This window comes from Tamandua tetradactyla, chromosome 13, assembly GCF_023851605.1.
Source record: "Tamandua tetradactyla isolate mTamTet1 chromosome 13, mTamTet1.pri, whole genome shotgun sequence".
Classification (NCBI taxonomy): Eukaryota; Metazoa; Chordata; class Mammalia; order Pilosa; family Myrmecophagidae; genus Tamandua; species Tamandua tetradactyla.
Window position 1 is genome coordinate 17,208,351 of NC_135339.1, and position 26,769 is coordinate 17,235,119.

General features: G+C 53.5%; 1 protein-coding gene across 1 annotated transcript in view; it reads right to left on the reverse strand.

The window, feature by feature from the left end:
* The window catches only part of ZMIZ1 (zinc finger MIZ-type containing 1), a 200,120-nt gene that overhangs the window by 91,536 nt on the left and 81,815 nt on the right, over positions 1–26,769 (reverse strand). Inside the window, 3 exon segments of the mRNA XM_077124775.1 lie at positions 1,678–1,783; positions 12,039–12,152; positions 18,952–19,060. Of these exon segments, the coding sequence (XP_076980890.1) occupies positions 1,678–1,783; positions 12,039–12,152; positions 18,952–19,011 (280 nt within the window). The 5' untranslated portion in view covers positions 19,012–19,060.

Sequence of the window (26,769 nt, forward strand, 5' to 3'; positions counted from 1 at the left end):
TATAGGAACACAACCACGCTCATTCATTTATGTATTTACTATGGCTGCTTTCTTACGATCTGGCAGACCTAAAAGATGTACTATTTGGCTCCTTACAGAAAGTCTGCCACCCTCTGTTCTAAATTGGAAGTTTCCAGAGGTAGGACCATGTCTTGATTCCCACCGTAACCACAGCCCCGGGCAGGTGCCTGCACAAAGCAGGTGCTCAGTAAGGCACAGTATACGTACATATACACTAGTAGTGATTTTTACTTTATCAAAAACATATTGATTTGTGAGCAGGCTATGCTGGCTCAACAGGCAGAGCTCTCATCTGCCATGCCAGAGACCCGGGTTTGATTCCTAGTGTCCACCCTTGCAAAAAAAAAAAACATATAAACAAAATACCTCCAACACATTGATCTGTTATTGACACGCAGATTCTGTCGGAATGGAGGTCACTTGTGTGACAAGACCATCTTCTGGCAAACAGTGCAGTACAAGACTGATATCACAACAGGTGCTGCCACAGAGTAGCTCCTGCCTAAGGAGGCCGTCCAAGCCCCTTTGTCAAGTTCCCCCCAATCCACACGCCGGGACTGTAAAGGTGCCGGGAAGGGGGCCGAACTCCACATGCAGGGACAGCGGGGTGAACAGGTTTACCACACACGTTGTGAGACGTCCTTTAAACGCTCTCATTTAGCTGTTTCCATGCACACTCCCAAGAACCCATCGACAAATTCAGGAAAATCTCTGTTTTATTGTTGTAGAGAGGAAATAGTTGTTTTTTTTTCCTTTGTCAACTACTCGCGCTGACTTGTTAGAGAACGTTAATGTCATCCAGGTCCTGTGCCAGGCACTGTACATTCTTCTAGAACTTGCAGTAACCCCTGCAAGGTGGGTCTCCACCATTCCCGCTTTCCCAAGGAAGTGAACTGAGGCTCAGAGACCACAGACTTAGTAAAGGGACGGGGCCAGAGCGTCACGGGCCTGCCTGGTTTTAAGCATGTCCCAGACTGAGAGAGGTTACGATTTGGTGGCAAATGTAGAGCTCCACCTTTCATGCGCTCTAAGCCCACCCATATAGAATGCGTCTTTTATGGCCCCTGCTTATGGGGCCAGGTGGCCCACATGGTGACAAAGTCACAACGGAGATTACTATGCAGAACGGCTGCCAGGGACTCTGCATGTAATGATTTTTTTTTTAAATTGTGTTTTATTTTAAATAAAGCACTTTTTGATAAATGAAGGAAGTGGCTAGGCGTTTAGACTGCTAGCTCTGGAGTACAGGCCTGGACTCAAATCCCAGCATAGCCACTTTCCGGCTGTGTGACCTTGGGAAATCTCTTTAGCGTCTCTGAGCCTCAGTTTTCTCAATCTGTAAAATGGGGATGACCACAGTGCTTATGCCAAAGGGTTGCCGGGGTGATTAAATGGGATGATGCCTGTTGTTGGGGAGAGTGTGTGCCTCGGGCTCCTTGCTGGCCCCGGGGTGATCCTGGGGCAACAACACTCCCCAGGAGCAGATACCGAGGAGGTCCCGTGTGCCCCGAGGCTTCCCACTGCTCCCCGGAGGCCTCTACCACATGTGGACACACTAGGTGCCAGTCCACCCAGGTGGCGGCCGGCCCCAGTTCACAGTCGGCCCCCTTCCCCACCTCTGGATGACACCCGTGAAGCCCTGCCACGGACACCTACCGGCAGACTTCGGGGTGAACTTGTCTCGGTTGGCGGCACACACGGCCAGCAGTCTGTAGCCGAGGTCCAGGTCGAAGCCTTGCTGGGCTGCCACCCGACTGACCACCTGATGGGGAGAGGGGGAGGAGGGGCAGGTGAGTCACTGCCCGAGCAAGGCGTGGGAGCCCAGCCTGGTGGGTGCATGTGCCCCTTTTGCAGCTGAGGCAGGTGAGGGACAGGCTAAGGCAGGCCTCCGAATTAGGCAGTGCGGGATCTGACTGCCTCACTCAGTCATGCAGTGAGTGCCGAGGAGCCCCTACACTGTGCCAGCCTCTCAGGAAGTTTCTGGTCTGGTGGTGGGCCTGACGCCAAAGCCACAGGCCCGGCTGCCTTTCAGGGCTCCAATTTGGCCACCTTCTAGAAGTCGCCTGGGGATGCCGTACCACCACGTTTTGGGTGTCCCCAAAACGTCACCACGTTTTGGGTGTCCCCAAAACGTGGCCCCTGCTATCTGCCTTCACTCTATCTTCTGAGTCCCACCCCCTGAGCAGCTTTCCACGGCCACCACCCTTCGCCGATCCCTCCCTGAGCCCCTCCTATCACGGGGAGCTGGCTACCCCTTGCTACTCCGAGAATGTTGCCCAAGCCTGTTACAGATGCAGAATCTCAGACCTCCTGAGGCAGAATCTGCGGGAACAGGGGCACTGGTCTAGAACGTGCTGCTTCACAGGGAGCTCAGGTCGGAGGCGCTCGATGGCCTGGGAAGGGTGCCTTGGGTCGGGCAGGCGCTCCTAGCCCTCCCTGTGCTGAGCTCATGCCCAGCCCCCGCAGCCACCCCCATCCTAGCCCAGACACCGCAGGCCTCTGCCGCCCAGCCAGCTCCAGGACCCAGCTGGAAGACTCCCCGAGAGTGTGGATGGGAGCTTATCCACAGCCATGGGTTTGGGGCCCCGCAGGAAGGTCCTGTCCATCTCCCTGTGGCTCTCAGAAGCAGGGGCCAGCAGGCCGAGAGGGGAGGGGCCGGGGGCCTTCAGGACTCTGGGGCCCACCGGGCTCCAGGGCCGTCCCTGCCCACTCCGGGGATGTCCACGGCTCTGGTTCTACCCTTCCCACCCGCCTTCCTCATTAAGAGTAGCAAAATTAGGTTTCCTTATTAAGAAGGAAGGACCTTGGAAAATGGAGTCGTTTTAGAAAGCAGCTGGGGCGGCTATGGCTGAGTGGGAAAGGAAGTGCGCCCAGATGCGGCAGGCTCCTTCCTTTTAGAAAGAGGAGACTCCTCACGCCCTGGGGACTGTCTGCTCCGGAGGCCCCTGGAGGTCCTCGGGGGTGGGGTTGGGGGGTCTTAAGCTGCTGCATGGTTTGACTTGCTCCTTGTATCCATCTAAAACACTTCCCATTATCTGCTTTATATTTTAGGGGTTCATGAGAAGGGCTCTAGGCCTAAAAAAGGATGCAGCAACCCAGATCAACTCTTTTATTTAAAAAAATACGGACGCTTGAGGCCCAGAGAGCGTCACACAGAAAATCAAGAAAGGGGCGATGGATTCCTCCCTTCCCAGGACCAGCAGAGCATGTTGAAATGCGGCCCTGCCCCTCGTCCCCCCATCTCCTGAGAATTCCCTGAGCAAGGTAAGGTCTGAGCCAGGCTGGGAGGAAAAAGTCTCCCTCAGGTCAGGATGTTTGCTTAGCTTGTCTGCTGCACAGAGGCCCCTGACAGAAGGCTCCCATTCTCCCAGGCCCCTTTCCAAGGGCTCTATTTGTGCCTCAAATATAGTGCTGATGAGACACCCCCCAACAACTCACACACACCCCGTTCCATAATCTCTGGGTCACCCCAGGGCGGGGACATCCTCACTGCTATCCTCACTGTCCAAGGAGAAAAACCAAAGCCCCTAACTCTGTGCCCCGCCAAACATTTCAAGTCTGCAGACAGATGCTCTTCGGAGAGCGAGGAGGAGGATTTTGGGCTGGACCGGCTGGCAGATGTTGACCATGGGGCTCTCTCTTCTCGGCTGGGGCGGACAGGAGCGGGTGGCAGGAGAGGGGACGTAGTTTGGACTGGTACATCAGTGAGGCTACAGTTTGTGGGAAGGCCGATGTTCATAGAACAAAATGAGAATGCTGGCTCCCAGGTACAGGGGGCTGAGAAATGCTTTATCTATACAAGGAAGTACCACATCGTCACGTCAACTCCACGAGGCATGCATTTTTGTTTTTTAATCTATTTTATAGATGAGGTCACTGACGATGGATAACAGCCTAAGGTTACAAGCTTGTCAATGACAGAGCTAGGATTTGATCCCAGAAAGTCTGGCGGGAAAGTCTGTGCTCTCTCCATGATAGGGCCTCTTTTCAGATCACAAAGGGTTAAGGTCATAACTCCCAACCTCCATGGAGAATCCTGAGGCCCTGATTGAGGGCGGGAAGGCAAAGGTTCTTCTGTTTGACTAACACTGGCTAATCCTGTTGCTCTGGTTTAAAAAAAAAAAACAAACGAGAAACTAGCTAATTGAGCAAGAGAGGCCTGGTGTGGCTGTGCAGGCCAGCAGGGGCTGCCCACGGGTTGGGACCTAGTGTGCAAGGGAGCGGACAGCGGCTGTTTTCCTGCCCAGTCACCCCAAACCCCAGTGTTCAGAGCAGCTGAGGCCAAGGAGTCATCTGCTCCAACAGCCTCCTTTCACTGATGAGGAAGTCGAAGCCCAGAGAGGGCAAGGCCTTGCTCAAGGTCACACAGCATGGATAAAGAAAGAAAGGGCAAAGCTGGACCCTGCAACCCTGGAGTGACTGATGATCACCTTGAAGACCCCCAGGAAAGTCCTGTGGGTGGCTTCTGACTGACAGTGGTGGGAAGGGCTGCCCCAGCCGAGCTGAGCAGCCCACTGTGCTTTGAAGGGAGGCCCTGCTCCCATCCCAGTGGGTATGGCCTTCTTCGTGAAGATTCTGCAGGTGGGAAGCCCCCGCCCCGCCATGATGGTCGGCAGTGAGATGGCTGCGGTGCTGCTGCCCTCTCCTGGCAGCTCAGAACCCTGGCCTGGCCCTGCCCAGAAAGCATTTCTAAGGCTGTCCTTACACCAGGCCTGGGGAGTCCAGCCCCTCGTGCCGCAGAGAGGGAAAGTGAAGCCCAAGGACGTGAGGGGGGCTTCTTAAGGCTGAGTGGTGAGTTATGCTTTGTTTTGGAAAGTGGGGAGCCCGCTGTTGGTGGAGCAGTGGGTGCTGGGGGATGCTGGGGGAGGGATGTCCACTTGCGGCAGTTGGGCCGGACCCTTTCGTCCCTTCAGATTCTGACATCCTCTGAGGCAGGGAGGGGAACAGGAGTCCTGCACCCCAATCCTCACTCCACCCCCTCACTCGCATCCCGAGGTAAGATGCTGAGCCTCTCTGGGACTCCCCGTCTGTACATGGGGTGTACTTCCCTCATTTCCAGGGATGATGTGTCCACGGCTGCCCTCTAAGCCCCTCAAGGCAGAGCCCTCGTTCCTCACTTTCCCCCATACTCCACACAGGGTGGCATGGTGGCAGGGCTCTCCCTGCTGCTGCTTTGGACTCAGATGTGAGAATGGGTTCTGCTTCTGTCACTTCCTAGCTGTTCCAACTCACCCAACTGACCCAACCTCTCTGAGCCACCGTTTCCTTGTCTGTGAAGGGAGTACAAACTGCCCTCCCTGCAAGAACGACAGGCCAGGATCAGGCAAACAGTTGGTGCTCAATGAATGCTGTCTGTGAATGCACACCCATGGCTTCAGAAGCAGTGGGAAGTCTCTGGCTGATGCGCTAACTGGTTTCTGCTTCCCTCTTCACCCACCTCTCCTGCCCCTCGCTCCTCTCCTTGCTCCAGCCCCCCGCCTCCAGCCTTCTTTTAGTTCTACCTCAAGGGTGGAAGGAAGGCCCAGAGAGGCCCAGTTCCAAGGGGATACCTAGGGAGGTGGCTTGGCACTGCCGCTAAGGTGAGGGGTGGGGTGTGAGCCGCCAGCACAGCCGGGCACCGGGTCCTGAGGAGGAAATGGGGGTCCTGGGCTGGCAAGCCTGGAGCCAGAGGGCGGGAAAGGGAGAGAGGGGGCAGGGGCCTTCCAGCAGCCCCAAAGGCCACTCATCCCAGGACTGGTCCCGAGTCCAGGCCTCTCACTGTAACTGGGCTCGATCTGCTTAGAAGCCGGTATCCAAAATCGTGTCCATTTGCTCCCTGGGGCTAAGTGGTTTATAATTTATATCCCTAAGAAAGCCGGATCCAGAGGAATTTGGAATTTGCTCCCAGAGGTCACCCAGAGGTTGCAGTAATCTGGGGGTGGGGGTGGGTGGCAACCTCTCCAGATTGTCTAGGCCCCTCAGGACCTCTGACCTCACTCTACCCCATCCTGCCCTTAGGGGCAGGGTGAGTGCTGAGGACGCCCGGTGGGGAGGGGAGACCCAGAGCAGGACCTAGGGTCTCCCATGGGGTCAGTGGAGCCAGCCTGGGACTGGAGCAAGCTACACCCGCCTCTCAGGGGCCTTGTCTGTAAAATGAAATGACAATTCCTTCTCTGTCTACCTCACAGTGTCTTCATGATTATCTAAGAAGACACTGCCCGGGAGAATGCCTTGGGCATGGAGGATATTTTCACTGAGCTCCAAGTCACAGACCCACGTCTCTGGTCACCAAGAGTTCCTTTGCTGGCCAAATGGCGGGCTGGAGGCGGGGTGGGGGCAAAGGCTGGCCCATCAGCCAAGGGTATGCCTTCAGCTGGGTGCAATGAAGGGAGACCCCGGGAGGCCAGCACTGTGCCTTTATCCAATTCCCCCCGCCTGGGAAGCCATCCTCTCCCCCGTGTCCAGTGATGTCCCCTGGGGTTCTCTAGGGCTCCCTCCTCCAAGCAACCCTCTGTAATTTCCCCACCCTGCCCTCCGGTGACAGCCTGCTCCCCAGCTCCTGTCCCTGTGCAAATCATATCCTATCACTCTCCTGCTTACGCCCATTCAGGGCCTCCCCATCACTCTTCAGATAACCACATCTGTGCTTGGGTTTCTGTTTCCCTCCCCAACTTCCTTTCAGATTCCTGTCCCTTTCTCGAACTGTGCTGCGACCATCTGAGCTTTCTTTCTGTTTCTCGGACAAATCAAGCCTCAGGGCCTATGCACCTGAATTCCCTCTGCCCAGAGGACCCTCCCCGCCATGGCTGATCCCTCCTTGCCATTCGGGTCTCGGCCGAGAGGTCACCTCCTGCTCCCCTCCGCTTTACCCCATTGCACAGGGTAAGTTCTGGTTTGCTCCTAGTTTACTGCACTCCTCCGGTGACCAGCCAGGGCCTGGCCCACAGCAGCAGGTCTTAAGGACAGCTTGTAGAATGAGTGAATGGATGACAGGGCTGGGGCAGGGCAGTCACCGGGCATCTCACGCCCATTTCCCACCGAATCTGGCCGGGGCCACGGCCTGGATCAGCTTCAAGCCCACCGTGTGAGGCAGGGCCGGGCTCGGGGCAGTGCCAGGGAGCACGCAGCAACCTGCCTGGCCGCACATCACGATCCCCACCTCCTCCTTTCCCTGTGGCAGCTGGGGTGCAGGTGAGGGGGCCTCTGGCAACATCTGTGTCTGCCCATGGGACTTAGCCTGAACCAGGATCCCCACAAAGAGGATTAAGGAGTTGGGGGAGGGAGAGTGACATCCAGCGGGCTGAGAATGAGAAGGACTGCGCAGGGCAGACAGCCCCAAGGGAGCCAGATGGGGGCGGCTCCTGGCAAATGGAGGCACTCCGTGAAGGTCTTGGCTGCATGCCTGTCTGGCCTGGGGTGCCGCTTCTGGGATCCAAATGGTCAAGAGCACCCCCCACCCCCCGAAGCAGATGGACTTGCATGCCAGGTTCACTTCTACCTGGCCGTGTGACCTGGGAAAGTCAGTGTGACGGTTTGAATCTGTTGTATACCCTAGAAAAGCCAAGTTCTTTAATCCTCATTCAATATTGCTGGGTGGACTCTTGCTGATTGTTTCAATGGATATATGACCCACCCAATTGTGGGTGGTAATTTTTCATTAGATGGTTTCCATGGAGATGTGTCTCCACCCATTCTAGGTGGGGTTGCTTTCTGGAGCCCTTTAAGAGGGAACCATTTTGGAAAAAGCTTTAAAGCCACCAGAACCAATAGAGCCAACAGAACAGACAGAGCCCTGGGGAAGCCACTGAAGACAAAGCCTGTAGAGAAAGCTAGCAGACATTGCCATGTGCCTTTCCAGCTGAGAGAGAAACCCCAAACATCACTGACTTTCTTGAACCAAGGTATCTTTCCCTGGATGCCTTAATTTGGACATTTTCACAGCCTTAGAACTGTAAAATTCAACTTAATAAATTTCCCCCTTTAAAAGTCATTTTGTCTCAGGTATATTGCGTTCCGGTGGCTTGCAAACTAGAACAGTCAGCTACAGCAAGACTCAGTTTCCTCCTTCATAAAACAGGGAGGACAACATCCTTTCCTGTTGAAAACACTTCAAAAGATAGGAATACAAGGGAACTTCCTTAAAATGATAGAGGGAATATATGAAAAACCCACAGCTAATATCATCCTCAATGGGGAAAAATTGAAAACTTTCCCCCTAAGATCAGGAACAAGACAAAGATGTCCACTATCACCACTATTATTCAACATTGTGTTGGAGGTTCTAGCCAGAGCAATTAGACAAGAAAAAGAAATATAAGGCATCAAAATTGGAAAGGAAGAAGTAAAACTATCACTGTTTGCAGACGATATGATACTATACGTCGAAAACCCGGAAAAATCCACAACAAAACTACTAGAGCTAATAAATGAGTACAGCAAAGTAGCAGGTTACAAGATCAACATTCAAAAATCTGTAGCATTTCTATACACTAGTAATGAACAAGCGGAGGGGGAAATCAAGAAACGAATCCCATTTACAATTGCAACTAAAAGAATAAAATACCATGGGGCGGGCCGCGGTGGCTCAGCGGGCAAAGTGCTTGCCTGCTATGCCGGAGGACCTCGGTTCGATTCCCGGCCCCAGCCCATGTAACAAAAAACGGAAAAACAAAATACAATAAAACAAGAAAATGTTTAAAGTTGTTTCCCTTTCTTCCTTCCTTCCTTCCTTCTCTAAAAAAAAAAAAAAAAAAAAAAAAAAAAAAAAAAAAAAAAAAGAATAAAATACCTAGGAATAAATTTAACTAAAGAGACAAAAAACCTATATAAAGAAAACTACAAAAAACTGTTAAAAGAAATCACAGAAGACCTAAATAGATGGAAGGGCATACCATGTTCATGGATTGGAAGACTAAATATAGTTAAGATGTCAATCCTACCTAAATTGATTTACAGATTCAATGCAATACCAATCAAAATCCCAACAACTTATTTTTCAGAAATAGAAAAACCAATAGGCAAATTTATCTGGAAGGGCAGGGTGCCCCGAATTGCTAAAAACATCTTGAGTTAAAAAAACGAAGCTGGAGGTCTCGCGCTGCCTGACTTTAAGGCATATTATGAAGCCACAGTGGTCAAAACAGCATGGTATTGGCATAAAGATAGATATATCGACCAATGGAATCGAATAGAGTGCTCAGATATAGACCCTCTCATCTATGGACATTTGATCTTTGATAAGGCAGTCAAGCCAACTCACCTGGGACAGAACAGTCTCTTCAATAAATGGTGCCTAGAGAACTGGATATCCATATGCAAAAGAATGAAAGAAGACCCATATCTCACACCCTATACAAAAGTTAACTCAAAATGGATCAAAGATCTAAACATTAGGTCTAAGACCATAAAACAGAGGAAAATGTAGGGAGATATCTTATGAAACTTACAATTGGAGGCGGTTTTATGGACCTTAAACCTAAAGCAAGAGCACTGAAGAAGGAAATAAATAAATGGGAGCTCCTCAAAATTAAACACTTTTGTGCATCAAAGAACTTCATCAAGAAAGTAGAAAGACAGCCTACACAATGGGAGACAATATTTGGAAATGACATATCAGATAAAGGTCTAGTATCCAGAATTTATAAAGAGATTGTCCAACTCAACAACAAAAAGACAGCCAACCCAATTACAAAATGGGAAAAAGACTTGAACAGACACCTACCAGAAGAGGAAATACAAATGGCCTAAAGGCACATGAAGAGATGCTCAATGTCCCTGGCCATTAGAGAAATGCAAATCAAAACCACAATGAGATATCATCTCACACCCACCAGAATGGCCATTATCAACAAAACAGAAAATGACAAGTGCTGGAGAGGATGCGGAGAAAGAGGCACACTTATCCACTGTTGGTGGGAATGTCAAATGGTGCAACCACTGTGGAAGGCAGTTTGGCGGTTCCTCAAAAAGCTGAATATAGAATTGCCATACGACCCAGCAATACCATTGCTAGGTATCTACTCAAAGGAATTAAGGGCAAAGACACAAATGGACATTTGCACACCAATGTTTATAGCAGCGTTATTTACAATTGCAAAGAGATGGAAACAGCCAAAATGTCCATCAACAGAAGAATGGCTAAACAAACTGTGGTATATACATACGATGGAATATTATGCAGCTTTAAGACAGGATAAACTTATCAAGCATGTAATAACATGGATGGACCTAGAGAACATTATGCTGAGTGAGTCTAGCCAAAAACTAAAGGACAAATACTGTATGGTCCCACTGATGTGAACAGACATTCGAGAATAAACTTGGAATATGTCATTGGTAACAGAGTCCAGCAGGAGTTAGAAATAGGGTAAGATAATGGGTAATTGGAGGTGAAGGGATCCAGACTGTGCAACAGGACTAGATACAAAAACTCAAAAATGGACAGCACAATAATACCTAATTGTAAAGTAATCATGTTAAAACACTGAATGAAGTTGCATCTGAGCTACAGGTTTTGTTTTTTTTTTTTTACTATTATTATTACTTTTATTTCTTTTCTCTATATTAACATTCTATATCTTTTTCTGTTGTGTTGCTAGTTCTTCTAAACCCATGCAAATGTACTAAGAAATGATGATCATGCATCTATGTGATGATGTTAAGAATTATTGATTGCATATGTAGAATGGTATGATTTCTAAATGTTGGGTTAATTCCTTTTTTCCGTTAATTAATAAAAAAAAAAAAACAAAACAGGGAGGATGGCAGGACCAATGCTGTGGAGTGGTTGTGAGGATTCAACGAGACGGCACATACAGCATGCCACGCTCAGGTCAGACACGTAGGAGGTGCTTTGTGTTGTGGTCACCATTTCTTTTGCACCAGGCCAGGGCCAAGTTGGGCCTTTCGCTTCTCTCTTCACTGGGGCTTTCTGGGAAATATGGAGCCCTTGGACCTTCTTCCTGCATCTCCCAGCTGGTGGGCCATCCATCGTGGCCCCCCCTCTCTAAGCCTCAGGGTAGGAGCCATGCTCCCTGATAACTTGCTGACCCTCTGAGCAGCTGTCCTCACTGGCCACCAAGGTGCCTTGTACTTATGGATACACACCAGGTGGCTGGGGACATTCATGAGTTGTGAGCTCCTTCTGCGTGGTTGTCGATCAGCAAGTTCCTTAGCCTGGCAAATCATGCCGCAAGCTCTGGGCCTGGCCTCTGCTCAGCTTGGATCCTAGACCATTGCCAAGCTGAACTGATTACAGTTCTCTGTTTCTGTTGAACATCAGGGCCTTTGCACATGCTGTGCCATGTGCCTGGAACACCTTTGCTATGCGTAGTTTCTTGGAAAGCATGCATATAAGTGGCTCCTTTCCTTAGTTTTCCATGACACTCCCACCTTCTGGGCAGTTCATTAATTACTCCCTCTCTGTGCTGCCTTTGGTTTGCACACAATTCTCTCAGTCATCTCTTTACACAGCTGTTTCCCCCACTAAAGAGGGAACAGGCTTGGTAAAGTCTTACTCATCTACAGTTTCCCAGGACTCAGCAGAGGACAGTGTATATGAAAATGAGGGGTTAATCAATGCTTATTTGGATAGATGGATGGATTTTACGGGGCTCAACGAATGCTTCTATGAATGGATAGGTGGATGGATGGATGGATGACTATAAAAAGAGCTCAACAAATGTTTATCTGAATAAAAGCGTGGCTGAAATCCTTCAAGAGCCTCTATTCTTTGCTAATGATGGAACATTTACTCCTGGTCAGACTTGGAATGCCCCTGAATTTAGACTCTGTGCCTTTCTCATTCAGGGTGGGGAAATGGTATCCTGCACGGGTACCTGATCTCCTGTCAGACCCAGGTTCCATGGGGATGTGCAGGTGTGTGTGTGTGGGTGCACACAGAAAGGCTGCCCCTCTAGCACCCAGGTCTCCCCATCTCCCACCCCCTGGTGTCCGGCTACTTCACAGCGCCTAGACAGGCTTGCTTGTTCCCAGCTCCCTTCCCGGAATGTGGGTGCAGGCAGGGGACAGGGGCTCACCGTCAAACAGCCCATCAGGCTCTGCTCAAAGGGCCTCTGGAAGGCTCGCGGGTCCCCACACCAGTCCAGCAGCTCCGTGGCGGCATTGTGGAAGTTGGCAGGGTTCTGTAAGTGCTGGGGGAGAGAAAAAGGAGGTGGCGTGAGGCTCCGGGCATCAGGCCAGCATGGTTGGCGTGTGGGGACTGGGGCAGGAGACGTCCAGAAAGGCACAAAGGGCTGACCAGGATTAATGAGCTTTTTTTTTTTTTTTTTTTTTTTTTTTTTTTTTTTTTTTTTTAAAGGAAAGACAGAGAGAAGGAAGGAAGGATAGAAGGAAGGAAGAGAGGAAGAAAGGGAAACATCTTTTAAACATTTTCTTGTTTTATTGTATTTTGTTTCTCCGTTTTCGTTACATGGGCTGGGGCCGGGAATCGAACCGAGGTCCTCCGGCATAGCAGGCAAGCACTTTGCCCGCTGAGCCACCGCGGCCCGCCCTTAATGAGCTTTTTTAAAACTCTCGCTCACCCACCTTCCCTGTGCCTCTCCACCCATCCCCACCCACAGCAGGATGGAGATTAGCAGTCCCATGGCACAGGCCAGAAAACCAGGTCTAGAGAAGGGCAGTGATCATTTAAGTGTTTCCTGATTGCTGGCAGTGGCGGTGGGGAACTCTGCAAGGTTCTGGGGGCGTGACAGTTGGTCCTCAGACTTGGGGCCTGGCTTTCTGTGATCCAGGACAGGCTGGCCCTGGAGATTCCTTCCTAATGCGCCCCTTGCCCTAAATCTCAGGCTGGACTCCCACCAGCATTGGCTTCAAAGCAAGCTCTCCCATAGCCCCACAGCCTAGTAGGTTTGGGGGTGGGAGTAAGGTGGGCAAAAAGTTCAGCAGGGAAGGTAAGGGCTGAAGCACACTGCACCCAGCTTACTTTCACAACGTGGTCTGAGATAGGTGACTTAGCACCCCAGTTCCCGAGGCCTAGATTTCTTGGGCCTGTCTGGCTTGGTTTAAGCTGCTGGCAGTGCCAGCTGAGCTCAAGACCTCACGGTCATGAGCCCTGAGTCCACTGAGACTGAGTTCTGGTGCAGGGATGTTTAGCCCCCAGGCTCTGCTGTGGAGCTCAGGTCACAGGAACGTGCTCACCCTCCTAGGGTCTTGGACCCCCCGCTCCTGCCCCTGCCCCATGCCTGTCCCCAGAGCTTTGGGGAAACAAACTCAACATGTGTGCTGCTGTTTTCAGTTTACAACACATTTTCTCGTCCATTCTCAACTTCATTGAATTCTCCCATCCATCCTGCCTCATCTACCCTGAGTGGGCAAAGTGGCTCAGGGCGCACCTGAATACAGAGGAACCTGCCCTTGGCCACTCAGCTGCAGGGATGCAAATTTAGGGCAGGCAGCAACATCTCCCTGGGCTCTTCTGTGGCTCAGGACTGGGCCATCCTATTCCAGAGCCCTGGCACCTTAAGGTACTCCGAGAATACCTCCTGTTTGGATGCCTGCATTTCCTGGTTGGGGTCCCAGAGTCCCAGGCCACACCCTGTTGGTTTCTGTCCATGGAAGCTCTGACCAACAAGGACAAGTGAGCCTGGCCCTCAGGAGAGGCAGTCCAGTCACCCCAAGGCCCTCAGCCTGGCTCAGCCACGTGGCTGCAGAAGCAGGCAAGGTGGCATGAGTAAGGGGATGACAGTGGGCAGGAGAGGCACTGGCCCCTCCCAAAGGAGGGGTGTAGAGCCCTGGCTGGAGCCAGGACACCTGGGTTCTCACCCCTGCTTAACTAGAAGCTCACTGTGCAAACCTGTGCTTCAATTTTCTCATCTGTGAAATGGACAAACTCATCCCTTCCCTGCCTGGCTTACAGTCATGATGCAAGGGGCATACCTGTAAACCCAAGAGGGCATCTGCAAAGGGTACAGCGCAAGCCAGCCATGAAGGATGGCAGTGTCTCCTGTGGTCCCCGCTGCCTTGGGGCTGGGAGAGACAAGGGGAGATGCCCGAGGCAGTAGCTCTAACCCCAACTGCAGTGCGTGCCTGCCTTGGAGCAAAGGTGGGAAGGGCATCTTAGGAGCTGCCTGGTCCCAGAACCGAGGGGGTGCAGTGTGCGGTGGGAAGGGCTGGGCCCTGGGGCTGCACTCTACCCTAACCCCCACTACCTATTGACCTTTGGCTGGTCCCCTCCCTTCTCTGTGCTTCAGTTGCCCATCTGTAAAATAGGGCAATGGACCACGGCTTGATGGGGGGGATTTTTGTTTCTCTCCCTGAGGGGGCCATGACTGGAGCTACAACATGGTTTGTGCAAGGGAAGGTTTAAACACAAGTAGAAAAGCCTTACATGTGGGAGACCTGGGTTCGATTCTCGGACCATGCACTCCCCCCACCAAAAAAAACCAACCAAACAAAAAACCAAAAAACCCCAGTAGAAAAAAATGAATTAGGATAGTCTCTCTCCATGGAAGTAAAGGGAGAGGAAACGATAGGGAAAAAAAGAGGGCACGCAAGCAGCCTCAAAGCACTCGATCGCAGGTGGGGATTAAACACGATTAGGTTTATGTGGTACCTGGCCACGGCCCCAGCACGTGGGGTGCTCCCCCATGGGGCTCCCCTCTGCCCGACTCCATCTCCCAAGACCTCATCCGGCCCACCAGCAGCACAGCTGCAGCTCTCAGCCCTGGTTCCACACAAAGCTCTGCAAAAGCAGCTGCTCCTTGCACTTGATTCCCTGGGGACAGGAGGAGCTCCCACATAAAGAAATGTGTTGTTCCAAAGGGTTGTAGGGGTTCCTGCCTCTCGGAACCCCTCCCTCCAGTGTGCCCTGCTTAGAGGCCATGACACATCTGGGCTCCACGTGGAAAGCCGTGCAAATCAGCTAATTCCCTGCCCAGCGGCCCCCGCCCGCTAAACGAGTTGTTCCATTTATTTACGAGATGTCACACCCAATTAGCAGGGTCAGGCAGCTGCCACCCGCTGCTCTCAGAGCCGCCTGCCCACAGGTCAGCCACGGCACCCCTTGGCACCACCCCACGGGGCTCAGGAGTGCAAGTGGCCTCCGAGGCCAGGCTCAGTGACCAAGTTAGGAGGTTAGGACCTCCAAGCTCCCAGCCTTCCATGTCTCCCCACTTGAGTCCCCATGCCCTCAACCCCAGCCAGCTGATGTGGCCTTCAGCTGAGGCTCTGGGTGGGTGGAGGTCACTTGTGGATGTGCCTCATCAGTGGAAAGAACACTGGGTTCAGTTGTTGAGTTATTTCATGGCCTTGGTCGAATCCCTTCCCCTACCTGTGCCTCTGTCATCTTGCTTTGGCCACGAGGTGGCTGGAGCACACAGACATTGAGTGACATAGTGAAATGCACGGGGTGGACCTGGCTCAAACCCCATCCCAGCCACGGGGCCACGCAGCCCTGGAAAGGTTACTGAGCTTCGGATCCCTCCTCTGTAAAATGGGGTGGAAACAGCTTGCAGGGCTGCGGCACAGCTGAGAACAATTTATGTAAGGTGCCCATTAGGTGTAGGTGCCCCATTAAAGACTGCTGTTGCTATTTACATTCAGGCCCCTCTATGGCTCTCTGTTTCTCTTACGAGCTCCTTCAGGGTAGCGAGACAGCTACTTGTTCACCTCTGGGATCCTGAAGTGGCACAAGGCCAGGACCACACGGGAAGCAAAGGATGAGCAGGTAACTATCCAAAGAATGGCCCACTGGCTACACAGACCAGCTCCCTGACTACTTCAGAACAGCTGGTCAGGGCCACAAGAAGGGGGCCAGGGTTTGGTAGGGGGTGAGCTTGTCCAGCCTCGGATGGCTGGTGATGGGAGCACAGACGTGAATCAGAGGTAGAGGACCCCTGGCTGTGGCTGCCAGTGGACACTGATACCCTGTGTCCCCTGCCCCAGAAAGCCTGCCATCTCCACAATTCTTCAGGAGACCTGGGCTTCATCCAATGGCTCCTGAGTCTCTTGGGTAGAAACAGGGCATACCAAGGCCCAGCCAGGGACCAGGGTAGTCATCTACTTATCAATTCATCTGTCCATCATTCCATCTGTGATCAAATGATCCATCCATCCCTCCATCCATCTATTGATCCATCCATCCATTTTCCCTCATAAGAATCAATTCATCTACCCATTTGGCCCACCTACACATTCATCCATTCACTACTTTATCCATCACTCATGAACGATTCGTTCTTCCACCCATCCATCCATCCATCCATCTATTTATTCATCCATCATTTATTCCCACCCTGCTCACCTAACTACCTATCCGTATGACCATCCATCCATCCATCCATCCATCCATCCATTCATTTCCTTATCTAGCCATCTCTCAGCCCCCTTCACCCCCACCCCCCATTACCACCATACCTGAGCCTTGCTCCTGGGCTGGCACTAAGCTGACTCTGCTGACCTAGAGATGGATATGACGTGTGCTCTGCCCCAAGGAACTCAGCCTGGTGAGAACTGATATTTGCACCGAAAGGTTCAAGGGAGAAAGAGTGGGATACCTGTTGGGTGCCTAGGAAGTGCCCAGGGCAGGGATGGAGGTGCACCTGGGACTTGGGGAGGTTGCTGAGCAGGTGTCGGCTGCTTTGCACATCTTTTCATGTGGAGCCCAGAGGCGCCTGTGACCCCCCGAGTAGGGCACGTTGTGGAGTGAGGGTGCTGGCTTCCCCAGTACTGAGATGCAGGAAGCGGGGAGGGAGCTGAGCCAGAGGTCCCTGATGACAGGCAGACAGTAGGAACGGGGGTGGGTGGAGGATGAGGGATCCCAGTCACAGCTGGAAGCAGGGTGGGAGTCTGGAGTGGGGGGGGGGAGGCTGGCTGCAGAGGTGAGGCAAGCTCGAGTACTGGGGCTGTAGGGTCTCCCAGTGGGAGCCCCAGTCCACTCCAGCCAGATGCATGCACAGCAACACAGCCGTCCTCCACGGAGCACGCAGACATGCCCGCCTTTCTCTTTTGATTAGGTTATGGGGCGCCTGAGAATCCACAGTTCCCAGCCAGCCGCGGCCGCCTGCAGGGGCAACTGGGGTGCAGAGCCGTCAGTGCTGAGCTGGGTCTGCCCGAGGTGTGGGAGGAGGGGCTCAGCGGACCAGAGAGCTCTGGATGGCCCGGGGGGCATCGGGACAGTGTGCACACACTCACAGATGTGCCACCTTCTCCCCTAAGGCAAAGCCCTCTGCATACCCCGGGTCTCACTCCTCAGCCGTGTTGTGTGTGCGTGTGTGTGTATGTGCGTGTGTGTGTGTGTGTGTTGGGTGAGAGGGCAGGCTGGGGGGGCCTCTGTCCTCGCTGGACCCAGGGCAGGGCCATGGGTGGCCTGACAAGGAGTAAAGGGAGCCTCGATTCCTGGTGAGGCACAGCCGGACATGGGGAAAAGGAGCTGAGAGCGGGTCTAGGGGCGGCTCAGGGGTGGCACAGAGATTATGCGGCGTGAATGTACCACGGGGGTGGGGGTCACTGGTACTGGCATGGGGGTGGGGGCAGAAAAACTGGGTCAGAAGCAGGGCTGGGAGGGTGCTGTCCAGTCCCGCGGGGGAGGGGAGGGCAGTGCAGCGCCTCGTTCCTAGTCGGTAACCTGCCGTGAGCAGAGGCATAATTGGCATTTGAGAGCTGCTCGGGCTGGGTTCAATCTGTAACACGTCTTCTTCAATTTCCTCTCCTCAGACCCTGCGCGTGGGCTCCTGAGATTGCTCTGCTTGATGCTAATGAGAGGACACACATCCCTCATTCTGGCGGAATCACCTCAATTTCTCCTCAGGCCCCAAGGGAAGGCCCATTTGGGTCCTGGCCCCCAGGCTGGGTGCGAGAGACAGGAGGGCAGGGGGTGCTGAGAGCTCCATCCCGCCAGGGTCCCCAGGTCGTCCCCAGGGTCCAGCCTGACCTGAGCGGGCCATGGGAGCAAGCCTGCGCTGGTCACCCAAGGTTCCCGCTTGGCCTGCCCAAGCCACTGCGGGCCCAAGCTCCAGCTCGCCCTCCCTGTCCTTGAGATGCCACGGTCAGCGGCACCATTGCCATTAGCTGACCACCCACTAGGCGCCAGGGCTGGGCTCTGGGCTTTACCCCCGACATCCTCACTGTCTAGGACTGCTAGGCTGCATTTGTGGGGAAACTGAGGCTTAGAGAAATAAAGTAACCAGCCACAGGGCCCACCATGGGAACGTGGGATTTGGGCCCAAGTCTGCCTGGATCCAAAGCCCACAACCTTTCCACCTGCTTCTTCCTAGACTGAAATAATCTTCCCGAGTCTGTGCAATGAGGATGCCATGTGGGGTTGCTGGGGAACTGAGCCTGGGGGGTCGGGATGGGAGGGTGGGGGAGTGTACCACTCCTGGCCACTTCTGGGGGGCACTCAAGCGGGCTCAACCCATCCTAAAGTCGGGGCTGCTGAGCCCGCTGTGAAGGGTTTCCCACCTCTGATGGGTGGGAGTACTCATGGGCGAACTGCCTGTTGGGCATGGTTTGAGCCTTCTATAGGATGTGTGGCCAGTGGGGCTGCGAGGTGGGCTGTGTGACTTCAGGTCACTCGCTTCCACTCTCTGTGCCTCAATCAACTTTTTCTTCTCTATGTCTTTTAAGAGAATGGGTGGAGCAGAGGGATGGGAGAGCTAACATCTTCCTCATGAGAAGGAAAGGAGGCGGTCGGGAGGAGAATCTCAGCGCTAGATGCTTTACTGCATTTTCACAACAGTCCAGGGAGGGCACCATGTTGGCCCCGAGACACACAGCTGGGAAGGGAGGGGAAGCCACATGGCAGGGCTGGCCTTCCAGCTCACGTGTGTATGATCCCATCAATTGTTCTCCCTAGGTGAGTGGCCCTGTGCCCACCACCACCTCTATCCAGCACCCACCTAGCCCCAGCACAGGCTAGCACCCCCTTCCCCAGTGGCTCTGCTGGGCTGGGCCGGGAGGGGGAAGGGGTTGTGTCCAGGGCCCCAGGCCCACCTGCTTGATGCACTGTAGGCGGTCGTTGGTCTGCTGGATGTGCCGGTCCATGGAGTTCATTCTGGCCGCTTCGCTGGGTCCTACCCGAGAGCCATGAACGGTGTCCAGCCTGTGAAGACAGAGGAGGGGGTCACCGGGATCAGGCCAGGCCCGCTGGCCTCTGCCCCAGACTCCCAGCCACACTCCAACATGCTGACCTCAGTGACCCCGGCGGGTTCCAGGGCCCTGCACGTGCTGTGGCAGCCTTTACCCAGCAGCCCAGCCCTGGAGGGGGAGCTGCAGCCCCAGCTAGGCTGCCCCATCTGCACTGCCAGCCGGATGTTCTCCATGCACGGCTCGGGTGGGCACTGGGCATGTCCACCCGTGGGATGTGGAATCTCACACGCGTGTGCATGCATTTCTATATGTGTAGGTTAGCTGATGGTGGTGGGACTGCAACCCAGTCCCAGACTTCTAGCTCACTTGGGATGGCAGTGTGCATGTGTGTGCACATTTGTGTGCATGTGTGTCTGTGTGTGTGTGTGGCCTTCCCGTGTGACCACCTCCACTACACACATGGTGTTACGTGGCCCTCCTGTCTGGTACCACATACCCTCCCCCATGCTTTAGGGCACTTTGCACATCACAAAACACTTGCAGTTCCGTTTTTCACTTTGTCCTCCTGATAAAAAAGGGTGGGCAGGAATTAGCATCACCTCTGTTTTCCAGATAAGGAAACTGAGGCCCAGAGAGAGGAAGGAAGTCACCTGGTATGACATGGTGAGCCAGCCTCAGAGCCCAAACCGGGAACCAGGGCTCTTTCTACTGCATGGGGTGAGCCTGGGGGTCCTTGGGTGTCACGGGCACCAGGCTCACCCTTCAAGAATGGGGGTGGAGGTGTTTGGAAACATTAACATGAGTGTGACTTCAGGCCCCTGAGAGGCCACGACAGCCAAGGCAGGGAGAAAGAGATCGGCTCTCCTTCCCCTACTCCCAGGGGTTCAGTTCTTGGGCCAAAGCAGAAGTCCTGGGGCCAACTCAGTGGGCATTTCAGGCTGCAGACTCATGAGTGAGAGACACAGGGTGCTGGCCAAGAGGGCCCCTGGTCCCCCGTGCTATCCTGCCAGCTCCTCCCGGCACGCCTTCCCCTCCAGCCATGCCATGAAAGGCCCATGTGCTAGGGGCACTTTCTGTGTGCCAGGCACCCGCATTCTCTCTCCATGTCCACACTTTGAAGCTGGAATTATCTCCATTTTACAGATGAGGAGACTGAGGTCCCAAGGGCTGCCAAGCTGGCACAGCTAATGAGTTCTGGACTGTATCTGTGTGCCTCTCTGCTTTCTATCCTGACTCCACACCACCAGCAGTCAGAGTCTTCCTTGGGGGAGCCAACACCTTTGCTGGCCCCTCAGCCCGGGGAAGACAGCCCTCTCCTCCTCCACGGTGCTCTTTACTCCACTGCTTCTTTAAATTAGTTCTCGTTTCATCTCTGTTTGAAAGGGTAATTTGTTCGCAGGGCTCAAACACTAAAAGGAACAGGGGCATTCAGTGTAAAGCCAGCCAGGCACCTGCCTCCAGCCCCCAGATATCACCAACCTCTTCTGTGTCCCTTTAGTGAATGTCCACTTACAGAAGTAAATACCTAGGTGTCTTCTCCCCGGCCACCTTTTTTTTTTTAAACTGAAAACAACAAAGCATTCTACATATACTACTCTGAATCTTGCTTTTTTTTCTCTTAATAATATATCTTAAAGATTATTCCACATGAAGACATAAACAAAAAAAAGCTTTTGCATTTTTAATGGCCTTACATATTCCAAGGTACAGATGGATGAATGATTTATCCAACTAACATCCTAACGTTTAACCCCACTGGGTACTGGGTTAGGCCCGGAGGCCCCAGGCAAGACCCCCTGGCTCAGGGGCTCACCCTCTAGCTGAGCGATGGAGCCTGAACTGTTTCTGAAGCTTTATGAATACAAACAATGTTGCAAGAATAGCCTGTCATATCAGTCCCATCATATAAGCCCGAATTAACCTAGACGACACGCTCTCAAAAGCAGAGTTGCTGGGTCATTTGGGCATCTGTGCGTCTGAGAGGTGCTTTCCAGGTTCGCTTTATTTTGGAGCTCTCAAGCAAAAAGATAAAAATGGGGGCTGTGCCCCACATTTACTTTTCCTATCCTCACTCCGCCTACCCCCACTCAGCTCCCTGCCCCGGTCTGATGCGTTTATCCATCAGATCGCCGACTGCTCTTCCATCCATCACTCATCCAGTGTCTGTCAATTGGTTTGTCCAACTGTCCACTCATGCATCCAGTCATCCAACATCTTAAGTCTCCACCGAGTCGCCACTCGGGTCTCCAAGCACCCAGTATATACTTCTTAGTACTATTTATGTGGGAACCGGCTAGATCTATGGGGCATGTGGAGGTTAAATGATTTTCTCATGTTCAAAGAACTCTTGACTCAAGCCTGCATTCACTCTAGGTTCCCTCTCAGCTGAAAGCTTGTTGAGTTCTTACAAGTTGGGTGCTGGTGCAGGCTCTAGGCATAAAGACACTGCTATTTTATCCCCACTTTACAGATGAGGAGACTGAGGTTCATAGAGGTTACAGTTGCTGGGGTTGGAGTCAGGTCCAGGATCCAGGCTTTCCCACCATACCCCAAACTCTCCAATCCCTACTGGGGAGGGGCCAGGGGTCCCCTCCGGAGGCCGCTGTGGTATTGCAAGTGTGGGGCGGGTGGAAGGCAGCGTGAGGGTGTCGTTCCCCTTGGCTACTCCTGAAGGCCCCCAAGAAGGGGCTGCGTTTCACCTGCACAGAGCCTTGGACAGCACCCATGGAGTGAGGGCTCCTGGCAGCCAGAAGCCAACCCTGGAGGGGGAAGCAGGAAGGTGGGGGGCGCCTTTGATGATGCTATGCTCACCGCCCACCCCATCTCCTGGTATCAGACCCCATCTGGGCTGAGGGGGGATGATGGCGGGCTCCCGGGTGCCACACGGTGCACAGGGGGCTGTGAAGGCCCAGTACCCACCCTGGGCTGACACTAACTGCCCAGGTCTCAATAAAGAGGGCACTTTTCACAGCCAGCCAGGGGTAGGGATGCCAAACCAAAGGAGCTCATTAAACAAAGCCCTGGGTCAGCTTAGCGCCCGGTCTGAGGGGCCTGAAGGGAAATAGAAAGAAATCCTGGGCCTCAGAAGGCCTCTCTCCCCTGTCCCCTCTGCTGCAGCCCATCAGGACAAAGGGCCTGCGGTGGCCAGAGCAGCCAGCAGGGGGCGCTGCCGACGAACCTAAGTGTCCAGAGGAACTGGCTCTGAGGAAGCTCCCGGGCTCTCTCTCTCACTCTCTCTCCAGAACCCTCCCTCCCGTGAGCATCTGGGTCCCTCCACCAGGAGGAGCTTGGGGCAGGCATCTCTGGTCTGGGCCCTGTTTCTCCACTTGTAGAACAGGACGGCAAAGGAGAGGGGCAGGGAGTGGCACCACAAGGCTCTCCATCCAGGAACAACTTTTCCCAGGATGGGCATGGCATTTTGTCAAGGATTAGAGACTCGGGGTGGGGTGGGGGATTTGAGAAACACTTATTGAAAGACTGACAGTTTCTGGAACCTGGGGGAACTCAGCCCATCCAGGGAAGCCCCGAGCAGGCACGAGCAGCTCCCTGGGGCTCAGAGGCTGTTCTTCCCTGCTGAGCCGCAGCAGGAGGGCTTCAGGTCTCACTGTAGGAAGGACTTCCCTGTAGCAAGCGGGAAGACAGAACTGTCTAATTTGGGCCATTCTCCATGTCTCTCATGGACCAGACTGGGTTGACTTATAAATTCAAAGAACCCCAGGATATCAATGGCCAAAGGTGCTTGGTGGCCTCCCAGCTGCCCACTCTTTCAGTGGTCTTATTTTGGGGCAGGGCCTGGACATGATTTGTCCAGGGTTGCATGGTGTGGCTGGACTTTTATCCCAGGCCAGGGCTCCATCGTATAGGAACCCAAAGTGTGTGGCTGGGCCTGCAGTATGTGCATGACTGGGGCAGGGTGGAGTTGGGGGTGGGGGGCGCTGAAGGAGAGGTCTTAGATCATAGGGATGACTGTGTGCCGTGTGCTTCTTAACCCAGAAAAACACAAAAATGTCTGCCTGTTTAAGAAGGCACCCAAAGGTGAGGAGACATTTTTAAACTGCCGAGATCAATGGTGGAAAATTGGGGCATGTCATGGCCATCAACACAGGAAGGATGCAGTTGGTGGCTTCAGTCCTGCAGGAAAAGGATCAAGTCCTTGGAAGGGTCCCAGGTACAAAGAAAGGAGGACTGGGGTGAAGGATTCTAGGCAGGATTCTAGCAATGCTTTATTCAATTGCATTGCTAATTTATTTAATCTCCCAAAGGTTCAGAGAGGTGAAGTGATTTGCCCAAAGTCACACAGCCAGGAAGCTGCTGAGAGGAGATTCAAACCCTCCTCTAACCATTAATGGTTCTTTCTATTTTTTCCAAGCCCGGAGGTCAAGAACTTCCCTGAATTTCTCCGCCAGGCTGGGAATGGTCCCAAAGAGATGATCCCCTGTTCCTTCCAGCCAATCCCAGCCATCCAACTTGCTTCCAAGGCCACCCCAGAACCCCTCCCTGCTCGGCTGGCTGGCACGTGGACTGGAGAATGCTTGGTGGCCAGCAGAGGTCGCCCTCCGCCGCAGGACTGCCTGCTCAGGGCCCTGTGGCTGCCAACCCTCCTCATGCGTGGTCTCTCCTTTAAGCCTTTACAAGTCCCTACAAATCCTCTGTGGCTGCGCAGCTCCAGCTCCCGCCGCTGCCCTGGGGCCCTCCCAATCTGAGGATGCTGTGGATCTGGCCCCAGGTTCACCCAGGGCCTCAGTCCTTCCTGTGGCTGTTCTGCGAGGCTGACCGTTCACCTCTGAATGTGAAGTGGGCTGCAGAGGTGATCCCCAGCCCTGCCCCTCTCCTGGAAGCTCTGACTCTGGCCATCTCCTAGTCTTAGCAGTCACAAGTTTGCAGACAATGGGGGCCTGGAAGAGACCCAAGCTCTGCCACCCTCCTGCTGTGTGACTGGGGTAAGAAGGTTAGCCCCTCCAGGCCTCAGTTTCCCCACCTATAAAATGAAGGATTGGGTTAGCTGGCCTTTGGTAGCCATTCAAACTCCAGCATCTTAGGATCCCTGTGTCAGGAGCTCCAGCTGTTGGAAAGTTCCATCTTCATGTGCATAGAAAACTTGGTCTTGAGACTGTGAGGACTGTTCACGGCAGGCCTGTGGGGAGCCCGTAGGATTGGGGAACTCTGGGAGCACTGTTCTCCCAGGGTAGCTCAAGACTGCAGACATCGCCCCTTTCTTGGCTACGTACTTGCCCTCGTGCCTTCCACTCAACTGGTGGTGCATTTGGATTGGCCCCGTCTTCCCGGCACCCAGGTGGCTCTTGGGCTGAGCTTACATTTCACACTTTGTGCAGCTACCCTGGTGCCAGTCGAGTGTGCCCTTAGCTGTACCCTAGCACAGGGGATGTGTTTTGGAAAAGCTAGTTGCTATTCTGTGCATTGAAAGCTGAGAGCTGAATGGGCCCTGGGAACCACGTAGTTCCTTGCCTTTGTGTAGCAGGATGGGAGACAGAGGCTCAGAGAGGATGAGGACGTGCCCCAAGCCTCAGAGGGCTGAGCAGAGCTGGAAAGCCATCTGGTTGTTCTAAGCAGGGCACTGGATTGTCTCATATTCTGAAAGGTTGGGGGTGGCAAATAGGCCTCGGTGGGTCCTCCCCGGGAGCCGGACGTGGGGAGCTCTCAGCTGCCCGAGGGAATATGGAGTCCTGGAAGCATTTCTCTGGGTTGGCAGGCTAAGTTAGCTGTACCAGCACAGTATGTTTAATTTTTTTGTTTTTAGGCCAAACCAGCAAACACACATGCACCCAGGAAGAGGGTCATGTGCACACATGTGTGTGCATATTCACAAACATATGCACTCATCTGCACATTTAAGAACAGGCTCATGCATACACTTCAGTGCTGGCACAGATGCACTCTAGCACACACACCTCGTGACAGCTTGCACAGGCCTGTGGGGAGGTTCCCCGGGGAGCTGTGTGAGCAGTGGTGTGCAGAAATGATTCCATCACTAGGCACATCTGTGGGCGAGCAGGCCCGTAGGCAGGGTGGGGGCTACATCTACAGCCTGCGCTCGGAGACATCGCCAGGGTGTCCAGGGGACCCGAACAGTCTGGCCTCTTCACCAGCAGCTCTCAGACTCTGGACAGGGCAGAGGTCATGGAGCTCACTTTCAGCAGCAACCTGCCTGCCTACCTAAAAATCACACCTCCATGCCCTGCTGCATCGCCCTCAGCCCAGAATGCCTGGTTCCTTCTCTCCCATCACAGCCCAGTTCATCTGGCACCCTCTTTCCTGATGTCCCCAGCACACCTGCTGACTTCCACTTCTACCCTGCAGCGTCCCTATCACACACCTCTGTGTTCAGCGGCATTAGCCAGCGGTGTGGTGTGTCTTTGCATGCGTCTCCCCTGTCATCAGGACAACTCCTCCTATGGATCCCTAGAGCCTAGCGCGAGGCCTGGTATGCAGCACTGCTCAAAAGATGGATGGATGGATGGATGGAGGAAGGGAGGGAAGGATGGCCATCTTGGGGTTGTACCTGGAGCGGTGAGGGCTGGAAATCCAGTGACCCAGCCCCAAAGAGTGAGGCTCACACCACAGGTGCACAAGGTAGATTTCAGGGGGCCCAGGGCAGAATGTCCATGTTTTAATAGCAACGTGTTGAACTAGAACAACTGTCGCTCAAATAACATGGATATCGTTATTTAAGATGAGGCTAAATTAGGTAATGACAGCAGACTCAAAAGTATTTAAAGAAACATTTTTAACATTGTACAGATAGGATGCCCGTGGCTGAGGTTAGGGAAGGGCTGATCTAGGATAATTCCTCCCTTATCTTATAGGGAAAGGGACAGAAGTTCAGAAGTATGTTCCCTGGCCCCCTGTCCATGGTCACACAGCAAGCGAACAGATCAATCCTCAGGGGCCCACTCCAGACTGGAAGCAGATGGGAGAGAAGATGGTGGTGGCTCTGCCCCAGGAAAGACAGGGGAGAAGGGCAGAGGGACAGGAGACAGGGAAAGGGGAGGCAGGAGGGCAGCTGCAGGGGACCAGCTGTTCCCCACTCCTGGCTGGGCAGCTGGAGCAGACCCATGGCCTGCTTGGGGTCTTATGCAGAGTGGGGCCTGGCCCTGAGAGCCAGACTTTGCTGGCTGCGAGCCTGTGGACGCCACCTTCCCTCCCTGCACCTGTGCCCTTACCTGTCAAACAGGGAGGCACACCGGCTACTGTGCGCCCCTCCCCCCGCCCCCAGGCTTAGATGCTGATTCAGTGAAGTCATTTAGGGGAGAGTGGTTTCAAAAGTGAAACTCTGGATTTGAGCAACAGCTCTTCCGAATCCAGGGCTTCCCTCCTTAACCCAGGCAGTGCCAAGGTGTGACAAATCTCCATGCTGCCTGGCCACAGAGTGCTTGATCCTTGGCCTGGCACTTGAGGCTCCTTGGAGGGTGGACCCATTTCTCTCCCTGAGCCAGTACCCACCCCAGTCTACGGGAACACTGACTGTCAATGCTAGTTAATGGGGCAGCACTGTATAAAGCACAGTTTTGGTGTTTCAGAGGCAGAGTTCCCTGAAGGCACGTCCCACACAGATACACCTGACAACCTGTCCTGGACACAAAAGTTAATCCAGACAAGAATGACAATTTACTGGGGATGAACACGTGTCGATGCTGCCCTGACAAACAGCTGCCAGCCCCCTGTCCTGAGCCCCACTGGGCCAGGAGTCCACAACGCCAGCTG